This window comes from Ammodytes marinus, assembly GCF_949987685.1.
Source record: "Ammodytes marinus genome assembly, chromosome: 18".
Lineage (NCBI taxonomy): Eukaryota > Metazoa > Chordata > Actinopteri > Uranoscopiformes > Ammodytidae > Ammodytes > Ammodytes marinus.
This window is the reverse complement of record NC_137222.1, coordinates 7,528,017-7,552,595: the sequence shown is the minus strand read 5'-3', so window position 1 is coordinate 7,552,595 and position 24,579 is coordinate 7,528,017. Positions and strand designations below refer to the sequence as shown.

Below are 24,579 nucleotides of genomic sequence, written 5' to 3'. Positions count from 1 at the left end.
ACCTGTGAGCCAAGCTGCCTGGTTAACACTGCTCCAAGGCGCTCATTTCCTGACTCTGACCATGCAGGGAACATTGGGGAAAAGGTGTCACATCTGATTCCTGGAAAGTGAAATACTCTTCCTGTGTTTTCAGACAGAGCGTGAAAAAAAAAATACTGGAAGTCTGATTCTGGAGGTGGGAAAACAAAACAAAATTATTCCTTCTTTTCCTTTTTTCTTTTTTTAGAGGGATTCACCCCAGGAGTGAACTCGCAGGTCTAAAAATATTCTGGGCTCAATTGGAGTTGAACCATGATTTAAGAGGCCACATGGGTTTAGGAGCTTCTCATGTATTCGGTACATTTAAGGGGAGAGCCTGCGGGGATCGGTAGCAGCCGGTAGCAGCCAATGCAAAGAGTTTTCCCCCCATAGGTCACTCCTTCTCTGCATGGGGCCGTCTGAGGAAGGTTTTAAAAAGCAGGTTCTGGCCCCTGATGCTCCTCCCTCAGTAAGACATTCACACACCAATTCAGACCCACACACACACCACACATATCACACACACACACACACACACACACACACAAAAACCAGGCTTACCATGAGAATCTTGTCAGTTTGAAACTGCCACTGTGTCACATATACTGCTAAGTCACTACAGAGGAACTGCTGATCTGGGACCAGTTGGAAGGACAAAATGGGTGTGTGGACAGCCCTGATTCTGGCCTCGCAGCTGCTATTAAAACTGTGCTTACACGTGGAAGCCCAGGCTTTGGGTGAGTGTTATCCATGTATACATCAGTTCTTTTATCTTGCTTTTCATGTCAATTATTTAAACATCATTACAATTTTTCCACATGTATATCAGCGATAACTGATTCCCACATCTGCTATTGTACAAAAAATTCAGGAAATTAAAACCATCTTTTTGAAGCTTTTTCATTTTATTGAAATGCAGAATTTTTCTGACACTCTGGCTGTGTGATGTAACCCTCCGCTTTCATTATCCGTCAGGAACTTTTAACAGCCCCAGCACTAGGTATTTTAACACACTACAGAATGACTTCTATGCATAATGGATAAAGCAGTCACTGTGAAAGAGAATATCATAGGCAGACCCAAAGAACACAAAGGATTAGACATGGCGTGTGATACTCCACTGAGGTACGAATAAAATGCTAAATATCCCCCTGTCAGTTATGGAGGAGATCAAGCCGGCCGAATACATTTTTAGTGTTTGTGACAGCAGGAAGATAAAGTATGAAAGTAGACAGAGGTTTCAAACCACCCATCTTTCTGCTGAAGCATAAAGTCACCTTGCTTTTCATATCCATCCTGCCAGATCTCTCCTTGATTACTCCAGCTCAGGAAGTTCAGAGTTCTGTCTCATATTAATTCCAACAAAGTCCCGGCTAGGCCACGCACATGGGAATAATCAGAGATGATGTGGTGGGCGCAATATTGAACTTTAAGTCCGCACAGCCTCTCCTTTCTCTCTCTCATTGCTGACACACACACACACACACACACACTTGAACACAAATTCTTTCAAGGTCACACGCGAACCGGGGTTGCAGAAGACTTGTACTGTAGGAGTATACGGTGTTAGTAGTCAGCTTCTTACAAATCCCTGCAGTGATTGATGGCGTAGCTTTCGCGCGCCCATTAATCCTTCCAATCTTTTGGCAATGGCCGCCTGATGTTATGTATAAAACAAGTCCAGATTAATGGGGTCCCTCGTCTATCATTTCCATTGCAAATGCCTCGTTGTCTGCATGACTTGAATTCACTGTTGCTCAAAAAGGAGAGAGGTAAATTTAAAACTTCGCTAGGTAAAATGTTAGGAGACACAAAACATTAGGCTATATCTCTGTAACGGGTTATCGGGGTTATCGATCAATATTAATGTCTCGAGAATTCATTCAAAAGAGACTGAGATCACTGGAATTTCGAATCTCACCTCTTTTTCTCTGAGCACAAAGACTCCTTGACCAGGGAGAGAGCACATCTACCATTAAAAGCGGCTGTAATCAAGATCTTTGCAATAACAATGTGAGAATGTGAAAGGAGTTGATTGCACTCATGAACCTACAGATAGTCATTATTAGCTCCTTTGTTGAGCTGCATAGCAAGTTTCAACTCCCAGTTTTAGAACTTTAACCCACTGCACTGTACAGTACATTCCTCAGCACCAAACAGCAGACCGACAGAGTGAGCGAATAGATGGAGAACATAGTGGAGCTTTAGCAGATAGATGTTTCCCTCAGGAATAGGTTGGGACCAAAAACAGAGCTAAAAGGAGATTTTGGACTTCCATCAGGCTAGAAACCCAACCTTTCTGGTTAAATATGTTTTTTAGAGGTTTAAAAGTTTTTGTTACAAGCCTAAAAATACTACTTTACACTATGATCTATCATGAGGATGACGGTATTTTCCATCATGAAAAACATTGGCTCCCATTTGGCAGGCTACTCATGGCTATTGCGAAAAACGTGACTTCATTGTTTGTGCTACTTGCGCGCTGATGTTGGCGATGTCATTCCTTCATCACTTTCCTCGTCGCGGCTTTCAACATGCAAGCCCTCAAAAGTGAAGTATTTATAAGCAGAAAAGTGAAGAATGCTGACCAATGTGTACACTTGATGGAAATTGCCGGCAAAGATTTATATTCTGGCGTAAAGGAGAGGACAAGACACTTATGGCTTTCAGCTGAGCTAGTTTCATCAATCGTGAAATCTGAAGGTTAATCGGAGATGAAATGAGGCACTTTCTCAGGATCTGTGGTGTAAGACGACCCTGACCCCCACTAAACCCCTCTGTCCAGGAGATTTACCGACCGTGAGCTTTATGTTCAAGTGTGTGCGTTTATGGTCGTCACAGAAACTCCAAAAACATGAAGCACACATTCAAGTTAATTTCTTCTCTCATAGTTTTGTTCATTTTTGGACTTTGGTCCATTTGAATGGGCCAATAAGTCACACTGAATCGAGAACAGATCCATCTGTTTGCGTAATACTCACCAGGTGATCCCAGCAATCACAAGAACCAAAGTCATCTCATTTTTGGTAAGTTGTGTAACATGTTGACAACATAAAGCAGGGCCTTTTGGGTGGCTTAGTCACATTTAACTGCACATGTTTCTAAATCCCCAGTGTTGTTAAGAAAATATGGCATGTGCCACGTGACAAAACGACAAGGGACTAAAGGAGGGAGATAAAGAGAAAAGGGGGGAGATCTCATCTGGGGATCATGCTTCGCAATCATGGCTGACATAACGGCCAATCTTTGGGAGCATTTGGGAACAATTTCACTCCCTCACGACAGTGGACATTGCAGACTGCTTTCAGGGTACTTGTGTATTCATGATGTGAGCAGATGGCGGACTAAACATTCACTGCACATCCTCTCTTGGCCTGCCCGGCTCTCAAGTCACTGTATTAAAGGAATAACTCTAACCATGAGCAAAAACTATATAGCCTTTTCTCTTGCATTTTACTCCCACTCGGCAGCCTGTTAGTAGACATATGTCTCAATTCTGCCATACCTATATGCCTGTGAGAACAATGAAAGAATTTTGGCATGTGAAAAAAGGGAGCTAAGAAAAAACAGCTTTCGGAGTGGGTATAACAAGAAAAATAAAAGACGCCATAAACCTAACAGTCACAGTGCATATAGTTCTGATTGGCTGTGAAATTCATATCTGTGTGACTTCTCTGAGCCAACTCTCCCGGCCAAGTGTATGCAGCAGACTGATTGACACACAGCTTCTCGCAAGATAAACTGAACACTGGGTCAACATCATCATTTTCTCCTTGTCCACTCTGGACGTGTTTACTCTGGGATCGGGAGCCCGGCTGCAGGTTGTAAATATTCATATATTTCATCACCCATTAATCATGTGCTTTGCTACTCCCTCTCTCTCTTTCTCTGTCTCTCTCTCTACCTCTCTCTCATCCCTTTCAACAGTGTATGATCTGCTCACCTCGCCCGATTGCCTGCCAGACCTGCTGCAGGGCGGTCTGGCCGAGCAAGGGGTGAACGAAGCTTTCATCCTCACCTCCTTCAAGTTGCAGCCCAAGACCGGAACCTCCGTGTTTGCCCTGTTCAACCCCAGGGACAACAGCAAGTACTTTGAGTTCACCGTGATGGGCAAGCTCAATAGAGGTAGGCAGGAACATGAAGGAGACTCTGATCAATATGTGTGAAATGAAAGGGGGACGCTTGTAATGATCAATACAATTATAAATTTCACCTGATTCTACAGTTTTCCCTTAGTTCTGTTTAGAGCATTGGAAACTCTTAAAAATGACTACCCAGCACAAAACAACAAAGTAAGCGACAAGTGAACATAGTGGAGCATGTTATCAGCTAAGGGCAGAGATAGAAATGAGATCATTTGACTTGGATATTTTGAGTGGCCACGAACACAACCACAAATGTTCAGTTGTACATAATAGATGTTATCGATATACCACAGTAACCTTTATGGGCATCTAAACTTATTTTTCGAGGTTTTGAGATACCCCTCTCTGAGACATCTGCCTCTACCCCAATGCAATAGGGGTTAAAGAACTGTATGTGGTAAACTTAAAACACTTGTTTACCACAACACTGTAACACATTAGAATCACCTTTAATACAACCATGGCTAAATGATTTGTTTTGTACCTTTGACCTTAAAAGAATCAGGTTTATCTGATTAGGTTTGTTGGTACAGTTGGTTAGTCAGTTTTGGTAATCGTCTGACTTTTTAACCAGGTCAACATTTGAATGTACCCAAAACTTTGGTATATGACAACAAAACTGCTAAACTAATGGCATTCCCAATAGCTTAAGCTGTACTTTGTTGTCTGTAGAACAATGTTAGCATGCCTAAATGCTAAACTAAGATGGTGAACACACACATAGGAAACACTATCAGCACGTTAGCATAGGGACATTACCGTTTTGCACTTGTGGTAACTTTTCTGCTGCCGTCTCTTCCTATTTCCCTGCTCCATCCTCTCTAAGCTGTGTTACGCTACCAGCGGACCGACAAGAGGATGAGCTCTGTAACCTTCAACAACCTGGTGCTGGCAGACGGCCAACCTCACCGCCTGTTGTTCCACCTGAAGGGGCTGCAGCAGCAGGGCCCGGGCGGGGTGGAGCTGCATCTGGACTGCAGGCTGGTGGAGACGGTCAGAGATCTCCCCGCCGCCTTCCAGGGTCTGCCAGCCGGCTACGGTACGGTGGACCTAAAGACCATGCAAGCCCGAGACCAGGTGACCCATCATTTACAGTATTTTACGATACAACGGTATTTTTACCGTCTCAGTAAAAAAAAAACATCTGGGGGTGTTCCCAGTGGCTGAGTTTGTCCACCTTTTGATTTGTTTGAACTCTAACAGGAAAGTTTAGACGAACTCAAGCTGGTGGTGGGTGACTCATTTGAGAACGTTGCTTCGTTACAAGACTGCCATTTCCAGCAAAGAGACTCAGTCCAAACTCTGGGTAAGATTCCTTTCCGTGGAAGTAAACGGCCACAGTAAAAAGGCCAAATGTTTCCTAGGCAAACAATCCCGGGCCGGTATGAAGCAACAGTCAGGAGGCTCAGAGAAGCCCCCCCCCCCCCCCCCTCACCAGTGTGACTTTATAACAGTCCCTTTCTCTTAGGGGTCAACACGAAGCAGCTGTCCAATCAAATGCTGGACTTAACGAAGGTGATAAATGAGCTGAAAGAAGTCCTCATTCAGCAGGTAACTATACCGCAAACAGCTCCTCTGAGGCCGCTTGATCCCGGGCTAACTCACCTCTGACCTCCCCGACAGCTTGCCTGACCACACATAAATCTTGTTTATGTTTGACCCTTTTTCCAGGTCAAAGAGACCTCGTTCCTCAGAAACACCATCTCAGAGTGTCAGGCCTGCGGTGAGATCCTTTCCAATAACAGTCATTTCCCTTACCGTTTTATATGAGGAATTGTTTAACACACAAAATAAAAATGGCAGATGAGGAATTAAATGAGTTTTTCCTCTGTTATTCAAAGGTCTGGGTGGCACTGAGGTGGTGAAACCAAGGTGTGTACCAGGTGTCTGTTTCCGTGGCGATATGTGTATAGAGACAGCGGATGGTGTTGAGTGTGGACCATGTCCCGATGGGTACACCGGGGACGGTTTCAACTGCGATGATGTGGACGAGGTAAGGCCCAGTGTGTGTGTGTGTGTGTGTGTGTGTGTGTGTGTGTGTGTGTGTGTGTGTGTGTGTGTGTGTGTGTGTGTGTGTGTGTGTGTGTGTGTGTGTGTGTGTGTGTGTGTGTCTTGTGAGAATCAATATGAGGTTGAGAACTGCTTAGTGAGACCATTTTCTTAAAGCATGGCCAAGCATCCCAACCTTAATTCTTGTTTTTTTAGGTCTAGAACTTGGGTTGATGGTAAAGATAAATAGGAACATTTCGGTTAACAGTGTGCCTACAGAAAAACTAAATCCTATGTACTGTTTTTTAGATTATAACATAACAGCTCACATTCTGGTATTGGATCCAGATGAAAACAGCTGGAACTAACAGCTTGTTAAATCCAACCCTTTTCCTCCAGTGTGAACTGAGATCTTGCCTCAAGGGGTAATTTGAACTACAGCATACATCTTGTATGCATTTGGTGCATAAACATCCCCCTCTCCTCCAATATATTCCATGCACAATACAGCAATAGATATGTTGATCAATCAGCAAGGTGCCAGCCGAGATCCAACTGCAAACATTTTGTCAGTTTCTCCCAATTTGATGCCAGAAGGAAAAATAAACACCCGAGTAATGGGGGGATTGCTAGTGTGCAAATTTTGTTCAATCTCCCTGAGGTGTGAACTGAAGTGTGAGCCTGAGGCTGTTTCTCTGTTGACAAAGTTTGTATGTTTACACACAGAAACTCTGTCACTCTGTAGCCTGCGGTTAGTTATTTTCATTTTGGATGGTTATTTTTAAAAGTATTTTATTCAAACATATGCAGGAAATGGTATGAGGCAAAAACTCACAAATATAGATCCCAGGCTAGGAATCACATATACTGTGATCTGTATATGCATATCATACTGATCACTGTGTATAGAGTATGCATTTTATTACCGCAGTAAGCCAACACAAAGCCCCCATTTTGGAAGGCCTTTGTCTGAAAATACAGAGCAGTACAATTTCACAGTTATGGGTGTTTGTAATGCCAAAATGGGGACTCTCTTCTGACTGAGGTGACATAAGACTTGAAATAATTGTAATACATTAGAGCAGTGTTTCCAATTTCCAAAGGGTCTTTGAAATTGTACACTTAGACTTCAAGTGTTTTTTGGGGATTTAGAAATTAAACTCGGCAACGGGATCAAAGGGTCTAAAGGCACTTCACACCAGTTAATAAGGTATAATGGGGTTCAAGAGTGAAAGCCACAGGTAAAGGTAAAAGTTTGGGAATTCTTTTAAAGTTAGTAGCGAGATGCTCATGAGGATAGAAGTACGAGGACGCGTGTGTGTGTGTGTGTGTGTGTGTGTGTGTGTGTGTGTGTGTGTGTGTGTGTGTGTGTGTGTGTGTGTGTGTGTGTGTTCTGCCTGTCTGCCTATTCGTGCGTGACCTCTTTACTAAGGACTTGCCCCTTCAGCATTCTCTAATTCTGCATGAGCAAAAGTGTCATCAAACCTAAAAGCTTTTTGGAAAGAAGCCCTTTGAGAATCACATGCATTTTGCAGCTTCAACAGAGCACATGTCCTCCTTTCTGCAGTGCCAGTTTAACCCCTGCTTCCCTGGAGTCAAGTGCGTGAACACAGCTCCGGGCTACCGCTGTGAGACCTGTCCGCTGGGCTACTCTGGCCTGCCAGTGGAGGGCGTGGGCATTCTGTTCGCCCAGACCAACAAGCAGGTAAAAGGGGGGATAAAAGGTCATTTTGGTTGTATGTTATGTCAGAAATCTTGATTTGGAAAGTAACGAGTAATTATATAGCTGTCAGATAAATGTAGCTGAATTAAAGGAACCATCTCTCTCTTAAATGTAGTGGAATAGCAGTAGAAATTGGCATAGATTGAAAATACTCAAGTAAGTAAAAATACCTCAGTAAGATCCTGTGTTTATGAACAACACTTAATCAAAGTTCACTGTGCTTCACAGCCACATATCAATATGGCTAGCTCGCCATAATTAAAGATCTACCATTTTCTTTTGTTCACTCAAAAGAAAATGAAAGTTCTGGGTAAAAACTTGAAGTACAATACTGTAATGTAAAATAAATGGAAGAAGTCATAATGTCATGTGATTCATTGTCTTGAATGTTATCATATTACCCAATCAGGTCTGTGATGACATTGACGAATGCAAAGGACCAAACAATGGAGGCTGCGCAGCAAACTCAGTCTGTCACAACTCTGTGGTAAGAACAGTCTTAAACCATTATCTAAAACATAAACTACACATGGCACATGTACACAACCTGACAAACCAGATGTCCTCATTCCTGCACAGGGCTCTTACAACTGCGGCAGCTGTAAGTCGGGTTACACAGGAGATCAGGTGAGGGGCTGTAAGCCAGAAGTCAGCTGCAGCAACAGCCTGACCAACCCCTGTGACGCCAACGCGCTGTGTAACTTAGAAAGGGATGGCACAGTCACTTGTCAGGTAGATTTATTTTTCCCACTCAAATACTGTTATATACCACTTGCCAGCATAGAGTGCATATAAGCACAGCTCCATATACACTCTGTCTACGTTTCTGAGGGCTTTCATTTGTCTTGTCAGTGTGGAATTGGCTGGGCTGGCAACGGATACCTGTGTGGGAAGGATACCGACATTGATGGATACCCCGATGAGAAACTCAAATGCAAAGATTCCAGCTGTAAAAAGGTAACCAAGGTGCAAACTGTATGCGAATGCAACTTTGCAGCGCTCGGCCGATATTTTACCGTCACATCTCTTCACAGGACAACTGCATGTATGTTCCTAACTCTGGTCAAGAGGATGCCGACAGGGACACTCATGGAGACGCCTGTGACGATGATGCAGATGGTGATGGCATACCAAATGAGCAGGTTGGTGGAAGCGTTCAAGGGGCTGCAGCTTTATTTTCTTAATTAATTCATCTATTGATTAATTTCTAGTTCAGTCAATAAATCGTTCAGTAAATGAAAGGTCAGAAAATAGTGAAAGATTTGCAGGACAGTTTAAGCTCAAGACAGCGTCTTCAAATGGCCAACCACCAGTCCAAAACCCTCAATACAGGCAGTTATGCTTGGCTTGATCAAATGGGTTGACATTTTGGAAAATATCTCTGATTCACACTCACGCTGAGAGTGATATTAGAAGATCGATACCCCTTTCACATCAGTCCCGTTTAATGAGAGGTTATAGCCAGCAGCCAGTTACCTTAGCTTAGCTTAAAAACTATAAACAGAGAAAAACAGCTAGTCTGGCTCTAAGCAAACAAAACCAGCCTATACCAGCACCTTTAAAGCTCACTAATACTACAGTTTACAGGGGGGTAAGTTCAGGATTCATCCTCCAGTAACTTTTCTAACATATCGGTTGGTTGTTAAGCAATTACTGAACTCCAGTTATTTACACACCAATACCTCTAAAACTCAGCAATGATTTTGTTCAATCTTATTTTGTTATCTCTCTGAAAAAGTAAGTGTAAATTCTGGATCCACTCCTCCTGCAGATAACCTCATGTAAAACAACATTGCCTCATTTAAAGATCTACAATCACACAAGATATAACATCATATATCAAACAGAGCCAGTAGCCTATAGATGTTTCCCCCTCTGTTTACACTGTTTGTGTAAAGCTAAGCTAACATACGAGGCTGCTGGCAATAGCTTCATAGTTATTCTTCGGACATCACAGTCATATTGATCTTCTCATCTAACTCTCAGAAAAATGTTAAACTACTCCTTTAAACAATTAATTGACCAGCACAACAGTCTTCTGTGGATTTGATTGGATAATGGATTTTTCAACTTTTCAAGACGCATCGTCGACGTTGAAGGACACACTTTAAAAAAACATGAGACAAATGCAGTCACAGAATAACACATGTAGTGAATTAGTGAATGAGACCTTTGTGTCTGTCTGTCTGTCTGTCTGTCTGTCTGTCTGTTTTAGGACAACTGCTGGCTGAAGCCCAACTTGGACCAGAGGAACACTGATAAAGACAGCCACGGAGACGCCTGTGATAACTGTCGCTCGGTGGAGAACCCTGACCAGAGGGACACTGACAGCGACGGCAAAGGGGACGCCTGCGATGACGACATGGATGGAGACGGTGAGGAGAGCAGTGACATCTATAGCGCTGACTGACGCTCATTGCTTATGTAACCGGCACCACTGAAGGCACTCACTGCTAGGACTTATTAGTCTCATTTCAATCTCCACCGAGCTCTTTGCACTAAATTATACAAGAAGTGCACACACATGCAGACATATTTACAGTACACACTACACATCTCTTTAGATTATGTGGTGGACATATATCACTGTGTAGAAGTGTGTGGTGTGGATGCTTTTAGAAGCCAACCGAGGCAATGAGAAGTTAAGGCCAGCAGCAGTCTGGCTGACCCCAAAGCGAAACACAAGCTTTGATCATTCAGCAGCATGATTACACCTTTAAAAAAAACGCCACAGGAAAGAAGATAGTTTTTCGTTCTGACTGCTGCTTGACCTTTATAGAATAGTTTGCCATGCTGCCGCTGCTTCTGCCTCCCTGTGATGAATAGAAAATAGCATCTGACCACAAACTGCGGTTCTTCTAAATAGGAAGTGCAACAGTGCAGCCTAGCGGTGAGATGACACATAACATGCAATGTAATTATTCAGCAGTAACAGTAGTATTGATAGAATGTATCCATTTCTCTACGCATTCATCAATCAAACATGAAACACTGCGGGAGTGTCTGTCAAGAAGAGGACAGATGGTGAGAATATATTGTGTGTTGTAGAAAAAAAGCCTTTGATTGATATTGAAATCAAAACTCAACGCAAATAAATCAATTTAAGTTAACAACCTACGATGTTTATCTATGTTATTATCATTCCATCTTAGCAATTCCCATATATGGTAACAGTTTCTCGAAACAGTTTCTTCTGTAATAGGATGGATAATCCTATTACAATCTTTCGATTTATGAAATGACAGAAAATTGTGAAAAGATTTGGATCATGATTTTCTAAAGCCCCAAGCTCATTTCTTTAAATAGCTTGTTTTTGTCAGTGACAATGAAAACATGTATTTTGCACCAACAAAGATTCTAACCTTCTCCTCTTGTTGATTGGCGAGCAGGCCTTAAGAACTTCCTGGACAACTGCCAACGTGTCGTGAACCGAGACCAGCTGGACCGGGATGGAGATGGAGTGGGAGACGCCTGCGACAGCTGCCCCGACATCCCCAACCCAAACCAGGTTAGTCAGAGTCAGTTTTGTATCTCTCTCTCTCCCATGTACTATTTCACAATCCATGAGGTTTATCTTGTATAATAATTTATCTGTAACAGTTAAACAGTATTCTAAGACGATGTTGATGATAATACATTTGCTTCTGTATAATTCTAAATTCAGGTCTTTAACATGAAGTAGAGAATTTTAACATAGTCGTATTGGTACTTTTACTATAAAGTAAAGAACTAAAGAGTACCTCATTAGGTTACAAAATGGTGACTTCAGTGTACTCTGCTCTTGTTTTCAGTCTGATATTGACAATGACCTGGTCGGAGACTCTTGTGACACAAACCAAGACAGGTAATACTGTGTTTGTTGCAGATATTTGAACTGCTTGTACTACTACAACGTTGTAAGTAGGCTACTTAAAAGCTTTTATTTACCTCATGTGATTGTGTCACTCACCCTCGTAGTGATGGCGACGGTCACCAGGATACCAAGGATAATTGCCCCAACGTGATCAATAGCTCGCAGCAGGACACAGACAAAGACGGGATAGGTGACGAGTGTGACGATGACGACGACAATGATGGGATCCCCGACAATCTGCCACCGGGACCGGACAACTGCAGACTGGTGCCAAATCCTGACCAGATAGATGACAACAGTTAGTATAAGTCTCAAATACATTCCATTTTTATACACAACTAGGCAATCCAAACATGTCCATTTACTGTATAACTGTTGATGATGATGTATTTGCCTGAAAACCAGATCAGAGTTAATGTTCACATCTGTTCCTGGCTGACCTTTAAGTACATTTCTGGGTTGCGGTTTCACTCCCACGCGCATCAAGCAAAAACAACTTTTAGTAGATTTAGAAGTGCCAATTTTTGTTGGGTAGAAGCATCCGCAACTGCACCCCATTTGTGACCCATCGTGATGGTACTTGAGTAAAAAATGGGCTCTGAGGGCAATGGGAGCAGAATTTGAATTGAAATGAAGTGTGGTAAGGCAGTTTCTGTTGGCAGTAGTGAAAGAGTTTGGTGACCTTCAGGGTGTCCCGAACCATTTACATCTTTATTTGTGCCTCTAAAAGCCCATTTGACCTGTATGTAGCCAACAGTTTGGAATATGCAAAAACACACAAAGTTTACTTACCTGTTTTTGTAGTTTAAATGTCCTTGATGTCTAAGCTGTAGTGTAGTACGTTCACAGTCTCAATAGGCCAATAATGAGGATATATTTCCCTTTCCAGTTGATCATCATCATAGATCAATAGATTCAGACCTGCGTGTAGATTATTATAAGAAACAAACACCATCAAATGTGCCTTAGAAACTAGAGCACTCTTTTTTTGCATGGCAATTTCTAGTTCCAAAAACACGCTCGCACAGCAGGGTGTAGATAAGAGTGGCGTAATTACAATCCGTCAAAAGTGAAGACAAAATTTGAACAGTCCCTTAAGGAAAGGACTTTTTTTCCTCTCACTCTGGCAGCATATTTGGGGTGTTTTGTATTCAGGCCTTGTAGCTCTGCAGTTTCTGAAAATGGATACCAATTTCCTTTGGAGGGAGGGCTTCTTGACATTTTTTGTTCAAGCCACTCTAAAATCTCCTTATTGTAACTTCTTCTTTTTTTTTTTTTTTTTTTTTTAAGGAATAGGCCTAACAATGTATGCATCTGTACCTTGACCATGACACATTAATCCACTGTATTTTGATACTTTTAATAAGACTTAATCTTATCATTCTAAATTCCCCCTTCTGTTGCCTTTTAGACGACGGTGTTGGAGACGTGTGTGAGTCTGATTTCGACCAGGACAAAGTGATTGACCGGATTGACAACTGTCCTGAGAACGCTGAGGTTACGTTGACTGACTTCAGGGCCTATCAGACGGTGGTGCTGGACCCTGAGGGAGATGCCCAGATTGACCCCAACTGGGTTGTTTTGAACCAGGTGAGATTCCAAGTTAAAGCAGCTATTAATAAATAGTTTTGGAATAACTAAATATCCAGATATTTCCCTCATCAAGAGTTGGTAGAGACCAAAAACAGAGAAAATGGCTCCAAATGAATCAATAATGTTTATACATAATTGCTGGATGTGTAAATAAGCTATTTGTATGCTAGGAAGTTCTCTTGTAATAGACCTAAAATATAAGTTGCAAATAATTACCTTAAAAATAAAATATGAAGGGGGCGCCCTTAGCTCAGTTGGTAGGGCGTCCCCCCCATGGGCCTCGGCCAGCAGCGGACCCGGGTTCGATTCCAGCCTGCGGTCATTCTCTGCATGTCACTCCCCTCTCTGCCCCATTTCAACTCTGTCTCTACACTATCAATAAAGCAGAAAAAATGCAGAACAAATAAATATATAAGAAAAAATTAAATGTGCAAAAATTCCTCACTAACAATTCTGTCGCTGTCTCACACAGGGAATGGAAATTGTTCAGACCATGAATAGTGACCCAGGACTTGCTGTCGGTAAGACAAACTTGAATCAGTCACTACAATACAGAATATTCTCCAAATAAATAAATAAAACTGAAGAAAATGAACATACTGATTACCCTTTCTGTGGTCAGGTTACACTGCTTTCAGCGGAGTGGACTTTGAGGGCACATTCCATGTAAACACTGTGACGGACGACGACTATGCCGGCTTCATCTTCGGTTACCAGGACTCCTCCTCCTTCTACGTGGTGATGTGGAAGCAGACTGAACAGACCTACTGGCAGGCCACGCCCTTCAGAGCTGTGGCCGAGCCTGGCATCCAGCTTAAGGTGAAGCAATGTCCTAAAGCCCCCAGCAGCAACAGATTCATAACTCAACCTATTTTTAAACCAATTTTTTCTGCCTTTCTGTCTGCTTTCTCGCTCATCTCTGTCCCTGTGTCACTGTTCGTCAGGCTGTTAAGTCGAGATCGGGCCCCGGGGAGCACTTGAGAAACTCACTGTGGCACACGGGAGACACCAACGACCAGGTGCGTCTGCTGTGGAAGGACCCCAGAAATGTTGGCTGGAAGGACAAGGTGTCCTACCGTTGGTACCTGCAGCACCGCCCGCAGGTTGGATACATCAGGTAGGAAAGTGATCTAGGTATTTATCACATATTAAAGGGGTAGTTCAACATTTTGGGACATATACTTTTTTGCTTTCTTACCAAGAGTCAGATGAGATGATTGATACTCTTGTGATTGTCTGTTCCAATATGAGGCCACAGCAGCCAGTTATCTTATCTAGCTTAGAATAAGGACAGGAAACAACTAGCATGGCCGTGTCTGAAGTTAACAACGTTTTTCTTAAGAGCTCTTTCTTTACAAGTATATAGTTAAAACATTTGGGGTAAAAGGGACAATTTTCAGGGAGTTACGCGCAAGTTTATTTCCCCTGTAATTTTCTGCAATCTTGGCTGGTTGTCTGGCAACGTCACTGTGAAAACCAAACTCTAGGAAGTCACTGCAGCCAGAAATGACGTCAGTGTTTTTCCATTAGCAAACTATGTATCCTTTGTTGTAATAAGTGAGATTTAAAGGTTGATTTTTAGGCCCTATTAAACCTTTGGCCAGAGCTTCAGTAGCTGTTTCCACTCATTGGGCTAAGCTAAGCTAACATCGATGCTGTGTTCTGCGACTGAGAGTGGTATCAACATTCTTCTCATCTTACTGTTGGCAAAAATGCAAACAAGAATATTTCCTGCACAAGTGGTGGTACATTGGCAAAAGAGAAACTCAAATCAAGCCTGTTCTTGTGTGTTTTGTGTAGGGCGCGGTTCTATGAGGGAACAGAGCTGGTGGCAGACTCTGGCGTGATTATTGACACAACCATGAGAGGAGGACGACTCGGCGTGTTCTGCTTCTCTCAAGAAAACATCATCTGGTCCAATCTGAAATACCGCTGCAATGGTAAGGAAACACTTTGTCAAAACACCACCTATTTCATTACTTTTTTTGTGTTTTAAAATGGCTCTGTTGGCATTCCAGGGAAGACTGCTTCTTTTAATGCAGTTCCTCCATGCAGTTTTTTTTTTTTATCCATAACATATCTTCTTAATGTATTACTTACCGGCCTCGCTTGGTTGTAGATTCAGAGCTTGTCTCATGAAACCTAACTCCTCTCCTCCACAGACACCATACCAGAGGATTTCCAGGAGTTCAATTAGCGCGCCGTTGACTCACTGTAAAGCCAGAGGCAATCAACATGACAACAGATCTCCAAAGAATGCCTTTGTGTGTGGGAGTGTATGGGTTTGTTTGTGTACTGGTGTGAGTGTGTGTATGCCTGTGAGTGTGACTGAGTGTATGTTTGTGTGTCTGTCTGTCTGTCCATCTGTGTACTGACGTGTACAGTTTCTGTCCACATATGACCACAAGATTTGTACTGTATGTGCATAGTATCATGTCATGTTTCCAAGAAGAGAGGAGAACAGAACATAACGCACCGCAACATATGAATACTAATGGAAATTGTAATATTCAGCCATTTTCAGAACCGTTGCTTATAGTTTTAGTCCAGTTTCCGATAATGAAAATAATGTTATAAAAAAGTATTTGCTCTCACACTGAGAAGATGTTAGCTTGTGTGTAGTATTATAAACGTGTCATACAACTGGAAGGAAACAAGCCAGAAAATCCTGCTTTGGATTTACTATCATGCTGTTGTTTGCTATTTGTTAAACCATCCATATGGTGTTTTTGCAGTGGAAGTTTTGTTTTACTCAAATCCCAGACTGTGCCTCGTCTCACTTACTGTAGATGATTAACTTAAAAGCTCAGCGTAACCTTGTTTTCCTCCCTCCATCATGTGTTCCATAAGCTCTCCATCATTTCATATCAATGTAGTCATGAACCTGCTCCAAATAAAGGGCTTTAAAAATATATTACTATTCATGTTGGTGATGATTTAAAGGGTTGTATTATCAGAATTAATTTAGTTTTTTTTCCTTCCTAGAGATACCTATGTAATCCATTGTTGTGATGCCAAAGGACAAGACGTCATTGCCAAACATACAGTACTGTACATGCATACCAACAATAGCCCATTTGAATGCATGGCAAAATATCCACTTACAATCACAGATACTTCTCTGTAAAATTGGACCCATTCTTCTCTTTCTCAGAGGGTAAGACTTTGAAAACAAAGCCTCGGATTTGCTTGAGCAGAAAATACTTTCCTAAAAAGAACATTCTTCTCCCTAATTAACTGCTGGGATGAATAGAGAGGCTTTGGTCGTTTGCTCGAAGCAGGGGTCCTAGACAAGAGGTGCTGATGAGCACTTTTTAGGCTTGATATAGGCAAGGCAAGTTTATTTATATAGCACAATTCAGACACAAGGCCACTCAAAGTGCTTTGAGTATACACAAGAAGAGGCTACATGTAACATCATGCATATTTTTTTATATCGAGTTTGTCTGTTTTATAACAAATAAGTGTTCCCTTCGTTAACTTAGTGGAAACGGTGGTAGCTTATTTAAATGTTATTATATTTATCAAAAAAAGTTAGATGACTCACCTCTAAATGAATAGCTGGATGCTGGATGGCTTCATTTTGATAAAAGTGCTACTGCGAAAATCAAAGATCACAACATTTAAGTACACATTAATGACAGTAACAGCACAATTTTGGCCAATGTTGTGTCACCTGACTCTATTTAGTGATTATTAATGAATAAATGAATCAAAACTGATCAGAAGTCACATAGCTAGACAACAAATACTTGCCCAGTCTTAGGCAATGAAATTCTGAAATCTCCAGCTCCCATGTGATATACAGTACATGCAATAGCAATAGTGCAAATATATGTAGTGAGAACATTTTTAAATGCAACATGAAGTGTTAGGCTATATAGGATATATAGACAAGATAGAATGTGGAATAAAAAACTACTGTAAAATAAAATACTGAAATTTGAGGAGGTATACACAAGTGGTATGAACCGATATAGATGAATAAGTTTATAAACATAAACAGATATAAACATAATGTTATGAACAGGTGAACAGATTTATTGGTTAAATGATTTTTTTTCAGTTTTATGTGCTTTTTGTAGAATCCCTGTTAAACCCGTAGATTGTCTGAACTTCGTAAACCTCGATTTGCATAAAAGCAGAAACACTTAGACAAGGTTCTGCCACCACTCAGAAAGCTATTTTTACCCTAACGCGATTGAATAAACAGCGACCCTGCACCTGGTTGGTATTCAAGAGTAAATGAGTGTGACCAAGGCTTGACAGGCAAGCAGCCATCTGAAGTAGTACTGTGAGGGATGAAAAAATAACTCCCCAAGGGACAAAAACACAAAACAAAGATCAACCAGATTTGCCATCTGTAAAAATATGATGGTTTGAAGATCACAGTCTGATCTACTTCTGGACACATGCACGGGTTAGATAACAGCTCATAAGAGATGTTACAGATTGCTCTATTTTTTTTATTATCTCACATTCAGTCACAAGGGTGTTCGTTATAGCTTCCACATTTGTCGATTTCTTAAGAAGTATTGTGGTACACAAGAAAAAGAAGGTGATACCGACAGAGCTGTGAGATCAAGAGGTTTCACTGCTCACTGAGCGGCGTATAAACACACCCAGGCTTTCAAGCAGAGAGGCTGGGACCGAGGCTGCTGACGGTAACAGTGGGAAGCAGATCTTAGGCAAAAAAATCTGCTTTGATCCTCGCTTCAATAAAAATACAAAAATAAAAAATAAATAAGAGAAAATGCTGCGGCAATCTGGCACTGCTGTTTGGAATTTAGCTCCCACTTTAGCTCCACTCTGTTGGAAATGTTTCCGCCTTGGGGCAACAAAGGGAATCATATTCACACTGATTTAGTCTGTGTGCAGGGCGGCGTTTTATATTTGTCTGTAAGTTTATGTTTAGCAGCAGGGGGAGGGGGGGATGCCTATAGCTGACCATGACAGGCTCGGATAATTATAATCAAGCTTATACACCATTGAATATATTTAAATATTATCATAAAGATTTGGCGATGGTGACTCAAAGTAGGCCTCAGTCAGCCACACTCTCACATTCCCGGCCTTCTGTCCCATGTCTCCAGCCCGAGCTCACCTCTCCCAGGTCATGTACTCTCCTTTGTCTCCCCAGACCTGCCATCCTCAAGCTTTCCACTAGATGGCCTCATACCTTCTTGTAAATTCTGGTGGTCAGTTACCTAAAATCCCCTACCTACCACATACACCACAGATTACAATACATTCTCTGTAAATCATGAATGTCCATTTAGATGGCGAGAGATTTTTACTGGATATGTTGAAAACTTTGCACCTGCAGGAGAGGAAAAGTGGGAGGGTCACTAAAGTCTTATTAAGAGTCATCCTTTGGGCACCATGAATACATGTATCAATTGTCCATGCAATAGGTGTTGAGATATTTTAGTATGCAGTAATGTGTCTAATCTTCTAAATCACATGTCAGTTATATATGAATTATTCAAAGTAATAAGTGATAGGTTAAGTGTTCAATTGTAGTCAATTTGAATGTGGCACAGGTCATGTTTGTCGGGGCAGAACCCTTGGCCTGCTGGCTACTCCTCGTGTCCAGTGTCTCCGCCATCATGCTGATACATAACAGGTCTGATTGCATGTTTTTATCCTTATTTGACTTATTCTTAGAGAAAAAAAAAGAACATGTTCCCACTCAAAGCCATTATCGCTGTATCTACCACTTATTTTCTCTAAGGGCTGCATTTTCTTTGGCTTTCACACTGTGCTACTTTCACAGTGTGTTCCTCATTTCATTGTGTTTTGCACTCATGCCTACATCTGTCACATTCACCTCAGGGGGCCGTATCAGCAGGTATTCATGGCTACAATGGAACCTTGGTGACCATACTAGTACTGGTTGCTGTTATTTGCTAAAGTGTTATACAGTATACAGTATAGAGACAAAGGCAACAGCATGAAGTGAAAATCTAGAAGCATTTAAGTTCACAAGGTGTCTGTTTCCCCATTAGAAAATAACTGACCCTTCCAGCCTTAGTTACTGTTGCTATGCCCGTCGATCCATTATCGCATAGCACTTATGCAATATGCACTAATAATGGTGGCACATTTATAGCTTGAAATTCTCAGAAATTTCGGACACAATGGTAATTAGATTTTTTAGGCTTAGAGAAACCCAAGCTGCTTCTCATTTCTGGCCAGCAACTGTCGATTTTCCTGGCAGTAATATCAGAATTGATAAAAAAAAATAGCCAGATAGCTTATCAAGCTAATGCCATCGCCATAAGATGGAATAAATTACTGTTTCTGGCTGACTCGTTTTTTCAACAATATTCCTATAGGTCTTTCAGTGTTTTGTCCTCAGTTGCCAGTACATGGGACCTTCCAATATTCACCCTGCACATTCACAGCGCTTGGATTCAAATGTAAGTGACTGTTTCTGCCATTTCAGATTTGATACAAAGCCAAATGACAGTCACCACCCTCCTAAAGACTCCATCGAAAGCCTCACAATTTCTCAAGTATAACAGGAATGTTAGTAGTCCACTCTCGAGGACGTCCTACACTAACATACGTGGATGTACTCAAGAAGGATGCAGGAGCGCAAAGAACCAATGAACTGGCCAGATGTATGGAGAATCGGGATGACTGGAAGCAACGATGGAGGGCTCGTCTGAGGACGACCTAGAGAACTAGCTCTTTGAAAGTCTCCACAAAATCTGAATGACCATAGTATACCAAATGTGTCATCATTGTCACTGGAATGTTAGTAAATGGAGGTATTTTTTGTTTCCAGCTTTCATGCGACAGACCTTGGACAGGAGGTCTCATCCTTCTGGCCCTGCTGCTTTCCTCACCAACTGTTTCCATGCCATGTTGGCCTCTGCTGCTGGCACGCTGTCTGGTGTTAAAAAAAAAATTTGCATAGAAATATGGATAAATTCTGCTGACTGTGCTGAGGCTACAGTGGGAGCTGTTGGTCTTTTGACCTAGCACCATGGCATTATGGTGAAAACAGTGGAATTTTTTCTCAAATAATAGATGTATGCTCGCCCACTCTTAAATGTGATAGTTGTCCAATTGTTTTCAATTCAATAAGGAATTTCATGGGGAACACTGAGCTATTATTTGATGTGTGGTGTAGGACTTGCACTGGCAGCTCTTCAAAAAGACATTTCCTCAGGGCTGTGATAATACAGCAGTGCTCTATATAATATAACCGGGCATTTGTATGCCCATATAAAGCACTGCGAATTGCCTTGTGTCTAAATTGTGCTATATAAATAAAGTGGCCCTGCCTTGTCTCTATTCTGCACTCGCATTGGAGGTGTCCTCTATGTCATAACATGGGAAACCCAGCAAACGACTCTAATATGTGGTCAGATCAACCAGTCGCACGATCATTACCCTCCTTCAGGTGGCTTCACGGAAAATGTTTTTCATAAAAAATATTAAAATATGTGTTTCTTCCCAGCACCTTTTCTGTGTGTGCATACCTGACTTCACCTATCTCAAATTGGAAGTCTGTGATGGGTGAGAAACTTTCTTTCTCGAGTCAAACTCTATAACCGTCACCTGAAACACCTCCGATGTTGCTCATGTCTTGTGTCACGCTCTCCTCTCCTACGACACCCCCTTTCAGCTTGCATTACCGGCCTGCACGTGGCCTTTTCTGCCTGTCCACTCTCATCTGACTCCTCATTTCCTCTGAGAGTCCGACCATCTGCAGACTGCCAGTGTCTGTCTCCAACCTAGAGAAAACTTTGCAGGAGACAATTAAAGAGCCTTAGAGAAAGAAAGCTCAGGGGGGCCAAAGTGGAGAGGGGGCCGCAGTGAATGTAATGATGATTAGAGGAGATGCTCTTTTGTCTTAGCATTTACCTCTATGGGGGCTTGTTGCAAATGCAGTTATATCATGGTGACGTGCTGTTCTGGTAATTTCCTCGCTTGCGTAACAATATGTGTTATATAAAATGGCTGGCGGCATTGCAGTGGGAAATGTTTTTTCAATGGCAAATATTTTCTTATGCAATACAGCTAGTCTACACGGCAGAGGGCAGCACTGTTCAACCTAAGATAGATCCACTGTCTGTCGCTGCCTGTGAAGCTTGTGATACTGAGGACAATGCTGAGCAGATTTGAATGCAGTTGTGTACCAAATTTGGTTACAATAATACATATTGAATTGAATGTATTCTTGTGTAACAATAAACAGTCCTTCCTGGAGTCTCAGCAGCACCATTTTAGCAGCTGCTGTTGGGTGAATTAAAATGCAGCAGAGCATTTCGTCAGTGCTGACACTGAGCTGTGGGGAGATTTCATAAAAGTGCTCCCCCAGCAGAAACACCCAATTTTCTGCCAAGGCACTATCCATCTCTGCCTTATGTACTCCAATCTGTCCTATTCTTTTCTCTTATCGTTTCTCTTTAGGATTGTTGCTGTGCTTCTCCCTTCCTTTGGCATGTTTTTAGAAACCCCCCTTTTTGCTGATCTACCTTTCCTTCTTCTCCTTTCTCCCAAAATTCTCCATTCTACTATCATCCATCCTCTTCTGTCCTCACTCCATCTTTTAGAGTACAACATTTCTCCTCTTTTTGTGTTTGAAAAGAAGTTACACAAGATGTCAGCTGATCTAACCTAGACAGCTCTGTCTGGTGCCGTGTCTTGTGTCTGAAATTATATTGACATTCAGTAAATCTGTGCACACCATCTGCCTGTCTGTGTATCTGTTGCTCAGAGGGGGACAGGGCTCTAGTCGAGGCAGCGCTACACATTACAGACAGTCACGCTCCCAGACATGCGTGGGAGCTGCGGTACATCGGGGGAGTAGGTGCTAGACGATGGAAGGGGAACAAGTTGAAAATGAGAACATCACATTTTCTTGCTGGGTGATAAAATATGACTTGTTATGAATGTATTTATTCTTGGATGTTGAATGTGCCTTTTTTTCTCTCTGCCCTGCATTTGAACCTTTAATGCCTACTTAAAGAAAACAGTTTTTCTACTTAAAGGTACAGTGTGTAATATCACTAGATTGCAACACTCTCTCCATTTCAGAGAATTTACAGAAGCAACAGCGGCCTTCAATGACAAGAAGTCATATACTCAAGATGGCATAATCCATCACTGCCTCAGGTCTTTCGACAGTAACAAGTGATGAGGTGACGATGTATTATTAAGTGTTTTATTTTAAAGTACTTATACTTCATCTTCCAACAGGTGCATTTCCAGTGGACACTCACTGTATAAGGCTGTTAAGTTTGTGCGTTCTGTACTGTACAAACATTAATTAAATGTGCGCCCTGAGTTAAAACATACTTATGAATATTATTTTCCATTTCTACCCTGTCTGTTCTAGAAAAATCCAACAAATTGAGATTCTTTGACATTCCAAAAAAAAAAGAAAAAATAAACTATCCTCAATGCTGCAAGTATAATTTTTTCTCATCCACCGTGGCCTGTAGATAAAAGTGATTTAAGTCAGTGGGTTTTTTCCATGTCCTTCCACACAACAGCGATTCATCCAGTGACATTTGAAGAACAGGACAAGTGTTGTCAGTGGGATGATGAGTGATGAGCTTGCTGTCACTTCCCCCGTGCCAGTGCTGTGTGCTCCTTACAGCTTTGTGATTCAGAAGCCTTTTCACACATAGTGCTCACTACACAGCGCACAGCTATTCAAAATAGTTACTGTAGAATACATCTAGTAATGACTAAGTGAGACCACCAAACAACACCACAAGAACACTACCTTTCAGCTGTCCGCCTTCTCGCCACCCTAACAATAACTGTGTCAGTGCAGCTTGGGTCCCTTAATTAGCATTATCTATCTTGGTACCTGACAGGCAACTGTGTTTCTGTGAGAGAGAGAAAGAGGGAGAGAGAGAGACAGACACACAGACAGAAACACATGCAAACGTGTGAAAAACAGGCCAAACACTCAGTCAGGCTGTTCCCGTGGACAGCGTTGTAAGAGGCTGTTCTGATTCACTCCGTCCTGCTAGATCTGTATGAGTATATGTAAGAGCTGCTATCTGCCTCCGACCAAATTTGTCTTCCATTTCCTGTGATACGACAGGAGAATCCACAGGAATCTCCATCCCCCATTGGATGCATGAAGCCTCACAGCAGAGGAAGCATTGCCATGTATGTACGCTCCCAGTGACTCTGACTTCCCACTCACTGTGCGCTGCCTGCTGCAGAGTAGACTCAGTGTCATAATCCTGTAGTATGATCTCTAAATAGCAATACTGACTCCTTTTCAATGAGAGTAAAAAAAAGGCATTCAAGCAGATTATTGCTGCATAGCATTGAAAAAGACTGCAGTCCTCATGTTGCGACAATTGTGTGGGTCTGTAAGATATTTTTAGATTTATTAGTTTTTTTGTACATGTTTTATTCACACAAGCCCTCGTGAATAGATTATCCCTAAAGACTTCACTCATCTTTACAAAGTAGATTCTTGGTAAGGGACTGTAAAGTAATAATTATGAGGGAGGTGGGTAGCCTGGTGAAACCAGCGTGATCTCACAATTTGTTTTTCTCCCCGAGATCAGTCTGGACTTTCTGCCAACTCTGTAGGGAGGAGCCAGACTCCTTACGTTAGTGGAGGGCAGCCCTTATTGGTTCATGGAGTTGTCAATCTAGCCTGCAGTCAGACTGGGCCCTCCCCCCACTTTTGGTTCTTTTGGTCGTTTATGTCAACATGGATCGACTAATAAGCTTTGAGATATGGCTGGTCTCAAGAGGCTAGAATGATGACTACATGGTCTCACCAGGGTAGGAGGTGGGGGAAGAAAGTATGAGAGTTTTGAATTGTTTCCTAAAGTGAGGGTTGTCTACTTGTCTTGGAAGGGCATGAGGGGGTCTTGTTCTTCTAATCTTTCCATTTCATCTTATTTTTTGCACGTTTAACTGAAAAAGCAACTAAAATCTAAAATTTTAATTCAGCCATAATCAGTAGGAATTAAACATAATCTCCATAAGAGGGTGTAATAGCCAAAAGTCACCTTTACTGTATTCTTCAGTAATGACTAGTTATCTAATGTAATGCATGTTCAGCACAACAAAATCTGTTCAGTTATTGGGTGAGGTAAAATATTTCATAATAACAGAATTTTGGTTAGCTCTTCAGGAGCTGGGATGCCTATACCAACAGGTAACACATTTGCTATGTTTTTGGCAATTTCTCATTCCACATCCAAATGCACAATTCAGGCTGTGTAAAAAGTAATCAATCAATAAACATGTTTTTTAGGGGA

The 24,579-nt window shown here is 41.8% G+C and overlaps 1 protein-coding gene across 1 annotated transcript; it reads left to right on the top strand.

Moving 5' to 3' along the window:
• thbs4b (thrombospondin 4b) lies at window positions 1-16,233 on the top strand. The gene is made up of 22 exons (XM_080047313.1): window positions 1-755; window positions 3,946-4,143; window positions 4,990-5,240; window positions 5,367-5,469; window positions 5,632-5,714; window positions 5,835-5,886; window positions 6,005-6,156; window positions 7,720-7,857; window positions 8,285-8,362; window positions 8,455-8,607; window positions 8,728-8,832; window positions 8,910-9,017; window positions 10,091-10,250; window positions 11,265-11,383; window positions 11,667-11,719; window positions 11,833-12,026; window positions 13,140-13,318; window positions 13,794-13,842; window positions 13,944-14,140; window positions 14,266-14,438; window positions 15,122-15,261; window positions 15,484-16,233. Exons 1-22 carry the CDS (start codon window positions 677-679, stop codon window positions 15,516-15,518), a joined length of 2,799 nt encoding a protein of 932 aa, XP_079903439.1. The 5' UTR covers window positions 1-676; the 3' UTR covers window positions 15,519-16,233.
• The last annotated feature ends 8,346 nt before the right edge of the window (window positions 16,234-24,579 follow it).